Raw genomic sequence first — 12,550 nt, forward strand, 5'->3', positions numbered from 1 at the left:
CCTGGAGTGTTTCAGCTGATCTCAGGTTTACTAGAAGTCTGTTCCAGATAATCAGAGCATAGAACCTGAATGCAGCTTCTCCATGTTTAGTTTTGACTCTGGGAGCTGAAAAAAGACCAGATCCAGATGACTGGAGAGCTCTGGCTGGTACATACTGGGTCAGGAGGTTTTGATGCTAAACCATTCAAAGCTTTATAAATCAGTAGCAGAACTTTAAAGTCTATCCTTTGGCAGACAGGCACCCAATGACAAGACCTCAGAACTGGACTGATGTGGTCTACTTTTTTGGTTTCTCGGGCAGCAAAGTTCTGAATAAGCTGTAGTTTCCTGATTGATTTTTTGGTAGTGATGTAAAAACACTGTTACAGTAGTCAAGTCAACAATAGATAAACACATGAACTAGTTATTCCAGGTCTTGCTCAGACATAAGATCTTTAATCTTTGGATTATTTTTGAGCTGATAGTAGGCTGATTTTGTGACTGCACTGATGTGTTTATTAAAATTTAGGTCTGTGTCCATCACTACACCCAAGTTTCTGGCCTGTTGATAGTTTTTAGATGAGTAGATTGAAGCTCTGTAGCAACCTCCAATTGTTTCTTTGTAGCCCCAAAGACAAAAACTTCAGTTTTGTTTTTGTTTAACTGAATTAAGTTTGTGACTCATCTAGTCATTAATGTCCTCAATGCATTCACCAAAAGCCTGAAACGGGTCTGGGTCTCCTGTTGTCATTGTAATATGCATCTGTGTGCCATCTGCATAGGTCTGGTAATAAATGCTGTTGCTCTTTATAATCTGGGCCAGTGGGAGCATGTTAAATAGAAGTGGTCCCAGGATGTAGCTCTGGGAAACTCCACATAACATTTCTGTGGGCCCAAATCCAACGTTACCAAATGAAACAAAATATTTCATTTACTGTTTTCCAAGTACGTTTTGAACCAATTTTGTACTGGCCAAGTTAGACCCACCCAGTTTTCCAGTCATTGGAGTGGTTGACTCAGTGGTTGGGTGTTTGACTGTATCAAATGAGCCACTGAGATTCAATAAATATTGAAATTTTTCCACTGTCCGTATTCAAACATATATCATTGGTCACTTTGGTCAGAGCTGTCTTAGTGCAGTGGCGCATTCTGAAGCCTGACTGGAAGATGTCGCAACAGTTTTTTTTTAATTTTTAGAATTCATTTAACTGATTGAAAACAGCTTTTTCAATTATCTTGATAAAAAACGGCAGATTTGATATTGATATTTGTGCCTTGTCTTGACTGTCCTTTTTAGGAGAAGTTTCATTATAGCTGGTTTCAGTGGTTCTGGGAAAACACCAGATGTTAAAGATACATTTACAACATGCAAACACGACTGACTCAATGATCTTTGAAACCTTTTTGAAAAATCTTGAGGGTAGAATGTCCAGACAGCAGGAGGAGTTCAGTTGACAGAATGTCCTCCAAATTTTTGTTATTAATAGGTTGAAACTGAGCCACTGGTTTCCACTGGTTTCCACTGGATACAATTCACATCCTGGTCTTTTAGGTGATTAAACATTTGTTTGCCTAATGTTTGTGATTTTGTCTGTAAAGAATTTGGTAAAGAAATTGCAGGGTTTGGTGGAGTACAGTTATAAGGACAGACCGAGCATTATGGGAGTTTTTCATAATGATGTCAGAGAAATAGGACTTTCATGCATTGCTCAGTTGTAAATTATTAAGATAAAGTTTCTCTTCATAGATGTCGTAATCAACCTGCAGTTTAGTCTTTCTCCATCAGCGTTCAGATTTTCGACACTCTCTTTTTCCATTCTTTAAAGGTTGGAATTTCTCCATTTTTCTTTTGGCAGAGATTACCTTCATCTTACTGGAAGCTATACTATCCATGATATTTAAAATATTGGCATTAAAACTTTTGACAATTTAATTGACTGAACCCCCTGAAAGGGGAGAGAAAATCTGGTGGAAGATCTCACTGTTGTTTTTGTTTATATACCGTTTTGTCATTTCCTCCCTTGAAACATTTGTGTGTATTGGAATTGTACTCTCAAAGAAACCACATCAGTGAACAAACAGACTAAATCACATACAGTAATCATGGAAATGTTCAGACCTTTGGAAATCTATAAATCAAGAATATGCCCTCTGTTGTGTGTGGGTTCAGTTACATGTTGAGTCGGCCCAAAATGTTCCAAAGGTGCTATTCAGGTCCTTAGTCTCTTTGTTCTGAGGGTTGTCAACATGGATGTTAAGATCACCAACAATAATTATACAGTTGAAATCAACACAGATCACAGACAGCAGTTTACTAAAGTCATAGTTGTTTCCTCATTACATTTCTAATAAACAAGGTCCCAGGTTTTTCTGGAGAAAGTAAAGACTGTTGGTAAAATAATAAATGCTTGAATGTTACTTGAAAACTAGTGACAGAAATAAATCAACTTTTTAGAGTGGTTTAAAATCCCCAAAGCTTAATCTTTGTAAACATTGCATTCTCTGAGATTCTGAGGTTTATGTGCCCAAAAAGGCTAAAACAATTAAGCTCTCATAAAAACAAGATTACATTTCTCCACTTTGCTTAAAACAACAAAAAGAATCACAGCTACTGCTTTAGTGAAGAAACAAGACTAGAAACATATATTAATATTTCCAAAGAATAAAGATAGTGTTTGGATCTACAAAACCAAACAGCAGATTTGGCTAAACAATTTCATTCTAAAAACCCAAAGTTACTGAGAATTGATGACTGTTTTTAATCTATTAAAGCCTCATAGTTTCTGTCATCCTTCAGGTCCTTCCGTTCCAGCTCCTCAGGTGAACATCAGGAGATCTCTGTCAGACCTGCAGAAACAACACAATGACTTCAAGCTACACTGTGACCTTTCACAGCTCTCCTCACAGCATATCTATGTCACACTTCAGTCTAAAGGAGCTGACATTTCTGACAAACAGTATGTTGATCTTCCTGAAGCTCCAGCCTCACATACAGTCAGTGTCAGCTTCTCTGTTCCTCAGTCCTACTGGAAGAGTGACCAGAGTTTCAGCTGCAAAGTCCATCAAGGCTTTTCCAGTCAGTCTTTTGAGTCCAAAGCCATCAGTGTTTCTGGTGAGAATGTTTCTCTTCTAGAAAAAGGAGAAATCTAACAAATGTTTTCACTGACTGAATCCTTCATGTGTTTTTCTCTACATTCTAATCAGCAGATCCATCAGTGGAAGTCCTTCAGGTCTCCAGTAGAGAGTCAGGAAAACAGAAACTCTTGTGTTCTGGATCAGGCTTTAATCCACAAATTAATTGGTTCTTTAACTTGGAGCCAAAATCAGCATCAAGCACAGACGTCAGCATGGATCCAAATGGACGTGTGACTGTAATCAGTCGACTGGATGTTCTTCAGACTGAGTGGAAAACAGGGAAGACCTTCACCTGTGAAGTGTTTGATGGGTTTCTAAATAAACGTATCAAAAAGGACATCAACATCAGTTCAGGTAAAAAAATACATAAAAAAACAGGTCTGGCAGTTGTCAAAAAATCTTAAAGAATGAACTTCTATTTCTTTTGTCTCCACTCTATTTAGACTTTAATCCTCCAACTGTGAGGATTGTGGAACCAACTGCTGCTGAACTGTCCGTGTCTGACATTCTCACACTAACCTGCTTAGTTTCTGGTTATTTCCCATCTACCATCACGGTGCATTGGAAGGAGAATGGTCAGAAACTCTCATCTTCTCGTTACATTAACAGTCCTTCATTCAAGGATTCAGACAGCAGCTCTTATTCAATGAGAAGCAGACTGAATGTGTCTCAAATGAATGACAAGAAGTCAACTTATACTTGTTTTGTGAGACATGAATCCTCCAAGACTCCATTTGAAACCAGTATAAAGGATGTTTTTGGTGAGATTACAGTTCATTTTCAGAGTAAATATTCATCAAAGCTCCATTGATTTCCTCCAAACATTTGATTCTGACCTGTTTCCTCAGCCTCAGTGATCCACAGTGAACCATCAGCCGTCCTGCTCCAGGGTTCAAATGAACTTGTGTGTCTGGTCTTTGGCTTCAGTCCTGCATCCATTAACATCACCTGGATTCGTGATGGAAGCACAGAGCTGTGGAACTACAATAACAGTCATCCCTACAGAGGCCCGGATGGAAAGTTCTGCATCCAAAGCTTCCTCCGTCTGTCTCCAGTTGACTCCTTACCCGGGGTGAACCTCACCTGCAGAGTGACACATGGAAACACCACTCTGTCTGTGAATGTCTCCAGAACAGGTCACACTGATGCTCTGTCTTCATGTAGATCAAAGACTCCATCAGTCTCATCACTGTTGTAGAGTCATCTCTTTGTTCCATTGGAAGAATCAGAGCAACAATGAAGTAACAGATGTGCTTCTGCTTCTTTCACAGACACGTTGGAACAATGTCATTTCTTTGATGACATCTTGCATGTTGATATGAGCCAAGACACAGTCATGCAAGCTTGGGGTGTGGCCATTTTCTTCCTCCTCTTATTCTTCATCTCCATCATCTTTTCTGCTGTCATCACATCTTTGAAGGTAAAAAACCATCCGCAGTCATTCTCTGTTGTCTTGGATTGCTATGATGCATTACATACATACAGTAGATGTATATGTTTTCTTATGTGTGATTGTTGCTGGATAGCTCTAGTTGTATATGTATATATATATATATATATATATATATATATATATATATATATATATATATATATATATATATATATTGTATGTACTGCATGTTTTGTACCACAGTTTTCTGAAGTCTGTGTTTTTCTTTTCAGACCAAATGAAGGTGATGAAAGGGTGATCCATTTTTTCTGCTGGAATCTCAAGATTTTTGATGACATTTGACTTGTTTTTCTTTAATCTTGTTGATTTTATATCTTTTATTTTCTTTAACTTTTATAACAGTGGCTGACGTTTTATTAATTTACCTTCTTATTAAATCTCTGTATTTAAGGTAATTTGTAAGAATAAATATTGAATTCAAAAAGTTCAAACGGCCATGTTGTGAATATATATTTACCATATCTATAAATATATATGTACATATATATATATATATATATATATATATATATAAAAGTAAGTTTATCATTAAAGTCACGAACAATAGATTATTTTTCATAAACAGTCACAAAAAGATCAGATTTTTTAGCTTTGACGACGTTTAATTTAAAAGCATACAAACATGCAATACTCCATTTGTACACAAGAGGGAGACAGAGTCCGCATTAAGGTTCTGGATCTGGTCATAATATTTGAAGGCGACTTTTAGGAATCTTTGTTTATTTGGCCTTTAATGCAAGCAAATAAAAGTATAAATGCACGTTTCATCTATGTTACCATTTATTTATCATATTTACATAACTTATAACACAGAACCCACTATTTTACTACCTATAATCTTGAGATACAAAGAAGATTGATATTTAAAAAAGGATAAATAAATGAATAAATACAAAAATTAAATATAAAATTAATAAATAAATACAATTAAAAAATACAAAGAGTTTCTTGAATCAGACAGTCTTAAGGAATATATCTGTGGTTTATAAATGTATTTTAAAATTTTCAGTAAAGTAAAGCCATTTTTAATGAGGCTTTACAAATAACGTAGGCAGCCTGATGGAGGCGCCTATAAACATTTCAAGGCAATGAAAAGTTGTCAGGACATGTGAGAAAATTATTTAATCTATTTTCTTCTTCTCTCCATTCTTGTAGTTGTTCTTTTTAAATATTGACCATTGATTTAAAATTTACATCCCATATCACTGCAGTTAGTCTTCCTCTAAACCAGGGGTGTCAAATTAATTTTGGTTCAGGGGCCACATTCAACATCTGATCTCAAGTGACCAGTAATATTATACCCAAATACATACTCCACTTGTTATCTGTAGCTTTGTTTTTGTTTTCTTTTGGATTTATTTGTCAATTGGAAAAAAACATACCTATTACAAACTTGTCTCCTAATTATTTATTATTATTATTATTATCATAATTAGTGCTAGTATTATTATTATCTTTTCGACATAATGACATTTTGTTAATTGTGGTGTACACCTGATCATTTTTATAGTAACTTAACAGCGGTGAGGCCGGCAGGGAACCTAACTGCATCTTTCCCAGACGTGACACATCCTTTCAAAGAAATATTTTATTTCTTGATCTTTTGTTATGCTTGTATTTTTTTCCTTTGCTCTCCCTAGTGGCAAAATTACGAATTGCGGCCATTTCTTTAAATAACTATGACTCACCACATAAATATGCTAGAAACTTGCTTTTTGTTAGCATCCTTATAGATTTTATTTCTTCGTGACTTAAACCACCTGACAGGCCGGATATGGCTCGTGGTCCTTATGTTTGACACCCCTGCACTAAATAGAGAAAAGTCATTTTCTGCATAATTTATGTAACTTATTTTAAATTTAAATCTTTTTTTTAATCTTTAGAGAATCACTGCACTGGACCTGAACTTGTTTGTGGGAAATTTTCAGCATTTGAATATTTCAACATGTGTCACAGGAAGTTTGATTATAATTATTTTGAATCATTAGAATTGTCTTTTTTTTTTCTTTTGTTTCCTTCGTTTAACAATCCATAAGCAAATACAAAGGGCATTCCTCTGTCTGCATCACCTATATTCATCAGTGAGAAAATGTTCCTTTATTTTTAAGATTATAGTCAAACTGTCTGTCCTGTTGATAACGCTTTATTTACAGTGTAAGTTAGGAAAAGAAAAAGGAAAAAAATATATTTCTTAATTTCACAACTCTCCTTTGAGCTCCTCTTTGTTAACAGGTTTGAATGGACAGGTTCTGGAGTCTGTTCCCTCCCCTTTTAAAAAACCTCGTGAGGTGTTCAATCTCTCCTGGTTGTGAAAAGAAACTGCTGCAAACACAATGAGAGTGACAAACAAGACAAATATTTTAAAAATGCATTACAAGAGAGCTAACAAAGAAAACAAACTTTGCTGGAACTCAGAAATATCATTTGCTCCATTAAAATGCATCTAGATCCTCAACCTTTAAGCAGAACTTTTAATTTAATTTTCTACGATTTCACCACCAAACTTGTATTTTAGTAAAATAGAAAAAAAATCAAATAACTATGTTTTTTTTTTATTGATTTTTGCTATCAAGTTTTTTTTTTTTTTACTGTAATACAACCAATAAATATAACTTTTTAAAAATTGACTTTAAAAAGCTGCTCCTATACATGATAAATGACAGATACCATTTAGAAAAAAAAACAAGGAATGAATAATGAAGGAGTTAATTCATATTTTCATTTTTTAGACATTGAAATCATAAAACTTGTATCTTGCTTTATACTTGAGTGAAAAATACTTATCACACAATTATTTTTTCCTGTAGTGATTTCTCTTAAATATATAAGCACAATGAAATTTTAAAAAAGTGACCTTTGACCTCCAAATTTGGTTTAAATCTAGATGGAAAAAAGTAAAATGGTTAATACTCTGAAGAGTCAACATGTTACCTTACAGTAACAGTTTATTTTCTGTAACACCAGAGGGCAGCATTAAACTATCAGTTGAAGCAAATCTTCTGAAAATATATAAAAAGGGAACAAATCCAAAATTCCTGAAGAAATATTAAAGGAAAGAAAAGCATTTGTTTATTTATCTTTTATGCTTCTTTAAATAAAGAGGAGCCTATAAGATGTGGCAGAAGAGACACACTGACTGAAGTGTTTGAAGAGTCACAATTAACCATTGAAACAGGAGCTGGTGAGTTTTTGTCATTTTTTTTTTGTCTGTTTTTGACCATGTCTTGCCTTACTCCTGCCTGTTCGTGTTCACTATTAACACCTCTGCAAATGAATCCAAACGCCTCTGCCTGCTCCTTACAGTTAGTTACAAAATATATTTTTTTCTGTGATGTTTCAGGATTTTTTTCTGTTTCAAACACAAACTTGGTTCCACTAAAACTTAAGTTTATATAGCAACGATTGATGCTGTGTTACTGAATTTACAAGTGGTCATAACTGTATTTACTTTATGTTCTGTTTTTACACTCTTTCACTGTCCACTAGGGCTGCCACAATTAGTCGACTAATCGCCTATAAAAATAGTCACTGACTAATTTAATAGTTGATTAGTCGTTACTTTATATTATATGGAGTTAGACTGTTTTGAGTTCTAATGGCATTCTGCTCAATTTTTGGACTATTTTGGCATTTATTAAGGTTTTTTAGGCTATTTTGGAGTTTATCTAATATTTCAGCTGCATGCTAGCTGTTTTAGCTAACTTGAGCTTTTTTTCTGTTTTTTAGGCTAATTGGGCATTTAACTAATATTTTATCTGGCTATCAGTTCCTGTGTTTTAAGCTATTGATTTCAGCGTTTTAAGCTATCAGCACTAGCTTCCTCAGTGGCCAAATTCAGCTTACAGTATTCCCACTAGAATTATCACAGGTAATACTATACTTGTTTTTAGTTAGTTTAAAGCTATTGATGGTTAAGATTTATGCTTTACATACAGTTTACGCATGACCCGATTAGTCGACCAATCGGAAAAAATAATCTGTGATTATTCGACTATCTTTTGTGGCAGCTGTACTGTCCACCTGCACCAGGTTTTACTTGTTCAGCTGTTGTGATTCATTACCACTTATCTAATAAACTCTTTGTACATCCTGGTCAGGTCATCTTTAGTTTCTTCTTTCAGTTATGGATTTAGAAGTTTTTTGTTTTTTTTTTCTACTGTGTTTGAGTAAAATCTCCCATTCCTGACTATCATTTGTAGTTTGTGTGTTTAAGTTCCAGCCTGGAGATGGTGATTCTGTTCCTCACTGACTGAGTAATAGATAGGGCTGCTGGATGTGAGCACCAAAGCGATCCACTCCAGTCCTTTACCAGGAGCGTGTCTGATCCAGTGCTGCTCTGAGCCTCTAAAGTCTAATCCAGATGTTTTACAGGTGAGTCTATGGGACTCTCCAGGTGCTTAAACTGCTGCTTCAGATTCTGTAATGCTCCAACCTTCAGAATTTCTCAAAATCATGTTGCTGTCTGCTTAGAAAAACGCTGATGACCCTTTAATGTAAATTCTGATGAATCTGCATCTTGGCATATTTATGTAGACTCCTCCTACATTCTGGTTTATTTAAGCAGTATTTAAAGAAATACCTAAAAAACTGAATGTATACTGAGTTAATTAAAAATGAATAAACAGGAGCATAAACAGAAACGGATTAAGGGTAAGATTCTATTTAACTAACAGTTTAATGAACAGGTAGGTCTGTTATTGCAAGTTAGAGTTGAAGAAACAACACTGCTGCCCTCTGGCGGTACAGAAGGTAAACTGCAATATCTGTTGAATTTATTATTTTTTTCCATCTCACTAATTTTGGTCTTTAAAGACTTGTTCTTATTGTGATATTTATTTCATTTATTTATTTATTTCAAGTCAGTAGAAAACAACATAAACATTGTCATTTCTGTAAAAACAAAAAAATGTAGATGTGTTATTACAATCTCTAAAAATCTGATTGTCACAAAAAATGTTTAGCTTAATTTAGTAACATTTCATACTATTATATGTATATATTTTTTATTTGTTTTTTTATTTTAGTCTTTGCTCCAAAAATAGAGTTCACTCTTGTGTGGAGGTTGACTCTGTTAGCAAAGCAAGAAGGCCCTGATTTGAATCCCAGCTGGAATCTTTCATTTTCTTAAGGTGAAAGTATGGAATATATGCAAGAATCGTCCAAATTGTTCTCATATAATAACCTTTATGAGTAAAAATGTCTTTAAAGAAGCCATATGACTACAAAACAACACAAGTATCTTATCATTTCAAGATCTGAACTAGTAAAATATTGTTTTTTAAATTAGAAAAATCTACAGAATTTCATAATTTATACATCATAAAATGTTTTTACATATTTGAATTGTGGAGTAATGTCCCATTAAATTTTACTGATTTTTTTACATTAAAGTCTAAATTATTAAGGATTCATTAACTTTGCTTTCATGAAATTCTAACAAGATACATCAACTTGCATGGACTTGTGTCTCCCTCTAGTGGAAATATTGAGAACTGCACCTTTATCGGTTTTTTTTAAACTTCTTTGATATCATGAAAAAAATATATATTTATGTAACGGTTACTAATTACTGTATTACGTTTCCTTTACCATATTTATTATTGTTATTAGTGGTAATTTTATTTTTAGAATATATTTAAAAATTGCATTTGATACTTTTAAAAACGGAACACTTTTGATTTTCAAATGTATTGATTTCACAATGGAATAGACAATCGAAAAACAGGTTAAAGTAATATAGAAAGACTTTTTTTATAAAGAATGAATTCATTAAATGCTCACATAGCATCACATAATAAACATAAAATACAAACATAATCAAATGTACATAATCAATATAAATAAAGTTTAGCATAAAATACAAAAGGGGTTCATACTCAATAAAACCCTGTTGTGACAGAAAAATCTGTCTAACACAAGAGCCTTTCGGCTCTGATTGCTCAGCTGTTGCAGGACAAATTAGAATATAAATTCAACAAACTTTTATACTCAAGAACTATTTTTAACTGTCAAGAGATTACTGTTTTTAGAATCTATCTTATTCTAATAAAAAAAAACTTTGGAAATCACATTTTCCTTTCTTCCAAGTAATACTGATTTAAAAAGATTTTGTTCATGAAAAATGTGATCTTTATCTTTATTCTGTGACAAATGTAAAACAATTTTATGTTTTTATAGTCATTGCAAGTTTGATGTTAAAGTGTTTTCAAATGAACCCATCAAAGGACAGCTTGTTTGAAGAAATAAAATGAAATGAAATGGAAAAACAATAATAACGAAACAACTGGATTTTATCACCCTCCTGTGAACAAATTCAGAACTGCACATTTTTATTTTTATTTTTTCTTTCATCAAATAAATATTTCAATACCTTTATTATAAAACCTTATTATCAATAATTGTCATGATATTTTGTTTTTATAAGACAACACCTTAAACCTGTTTGACTGATGAATTTATTATTTTTACAAGCAACATTGAACAGAAAAGTGAGAGTAAAAGAATAAATGGAGATGAAGAATAAGAGGAGGAAGAAAATGGCCACACCCCAAGCTTGCATGACTGTGTCTTGGCTCATATCAACATGCAAGATGTCATCAAAGAAATGACATTGTTCCAACGTGTCTGTGAAAGAAGCAGAAGCACATCTGTTACTTCATTGTTGCTCTGATTCTTCCAATGGAACAAAGAGATGACTCTACAAGAGTGATGAGACTGATGGAGTCTTTGATCTACATGAAGACAGAGCATCAGTGTGACCTGTTCTGGAGACATTCACAGACAGAGTGGTGTTTCCATGTGTCACTCTGCAGGTGAGGTTCACCCCGGGTAAGGAGTCAACTGGAGACAGACGGAGGAAGCTTTGGATGCAGAACTTTCCATCCGGGCCTCTGTAGGGATGACTGTTATTGTAGTTCCACATCTCTGTGCTTCCATCACGAATCCAGGTGATGTTAATGGATGCAGGACTGAAGCCAAAGACCAGACACACAAGTTCATTTGAACCCTGGAGCAGGACGGCTGATGGTTCACTGTGGATGACTGAGGCTGAGGAAACAGGTCAGAATCAAATGTTTCCTGACTCTTTACTGGAGACCTGAAGGACTTCCACTGATGGATCTGCTTTGTTTTACTTATATTTGTTTCTAAAATAGTTTATTAATAAAAAATATATATATTATAATAGGGAAAAAAATTTACAGGAATTCAAATGAACAAGAAGCTTTTAACACTTTGTTATCCTGTAATGAAATTCTATTAATTGATTATTTTGGCTTTATTTTAATTTTGAATGATCTCCTGAACACCACCCTCTGCATTATTCCGGACTTGGGACCAGCACAAAAGAGCACTGTATTGCGCTCCTATGTGGTTGCATTAATATTTGTGTTTTTATTATTATATATAATTTATTTTACTTTTGGATGCATTCATTTTATATTTGTTTAAGATTATTCATTATAAATATATACAACATTAAGCAAAAAAATGTATAGGAATAAATAAGAACAGTAAGCTTTTTTTAACAGTTTGTTTGCACACTCAAAGTGAATGTCAATAATTATTTGTAGTAAACATCTACTTACTGGAACAATTTAAATACGTTAGATTTGAAGTAATCTGTCTTCAAATGATAATTAGCAGGTGTATCGTGCTGAAATATTCTATTATTCTCCTAAAATGTCTCTGGTGGAAGGTTGGCGCCAGTGTTCAGTAGCAGAGCCACCACTGAATGTGTGTGAATGTGTGAATGGGTCTCCGACTGTGAAGCGCTTTGGGCCTTTGAAGGAAGGTAAAAAGCGCTATACAAGTATACGCCATTTACCATTTCTAAATTGTTTTTGTAACCCAACCCTCTCCTGTTATATTGAGGGAAAACTGGAACTCCCAGAGAAAACTTAAACACAATAAAATGGAAGAAATGTTCCATTTATTTAATCAAATCAAGACTATCGGCTCTTACCCTCTGCATTTACCCGGACT

General features: G+C 34.0%; 1 protein-coding gene and 1 long non-coding RNA gene across 2 annotated transcripts in view; one reads left to right on the forward strand and one right to left on the reverse strand.

Annotated features, from left to right (window-relative positions):
* Nucleotides 1-4,961, forward strand: part of LOC112146176 — a 65,003-nt gene extending 60,042 nt beyond the window's left edge. Inside the window, exons 11-16 of the mRNA XM_024271859.2 lie at nucleotides 2,777-3,091; nucleotides 3,184-3,468; nucleotides 3,558-3,875; nucleotides 3,963-4,250; nucleotides 4,386-4,534; nucleotides 4,780-4,961. Coding sequence (XP_024127627.2) covers nucleotides 2,777-3,091; nucleotides 3,184-3,468; nucleotides 3,558-3,875; nucleotides 3,963-4,250; nucleotides 4,386-4,534; nucleotides 4,780-4,788 — 1,364 coding nt within the window. The 3' untranslated portion in view covers nucleotides 4,789-4,961. The remainder of the gene's footprint in view (nucleotides 1-2,776; nucleotides 3,092-3,183; nucleotides 3,469-3,557; nucleotides 3,876-3,962; nucleotides 4,251-4,385; nucleotides 4,535-4,779) is intronic.
* Nucleotides 4,962-11,004: 6,043 nt separating this feature from the next.
* On the reverse strand, nucleotides 11,005-11,640 carry LOC118599072. The gene is made up of 2 exons (XR_004948352.1): nucleotides 11,327-11,640; nucleotides 11,005-11,191 (listed from the first exon to the last, which is right to left on the reverse strand). It is a non-coding gene; the product is annotated as an uncharacterized LOC118599072 (long non-coding RNA).
* Nucleotides 11,641-12,550: the final 910 nt, after the last annotated feature.

Source organism: Oryzias melastigma, linkage group LG8 (genome assembly GCF_002922805.2).
Source record: "Oryzias melastigma strain HK-1 linkage group LG8, ASM292280v2, whole genome shotgun sequence".
Taxonomy (NCBI): Eukaryota; Metazoa; Chordata; class Actinopteri; order Beloniformes; family Adrianichthyidae; genus Oryzias; species Oryzias melastigma.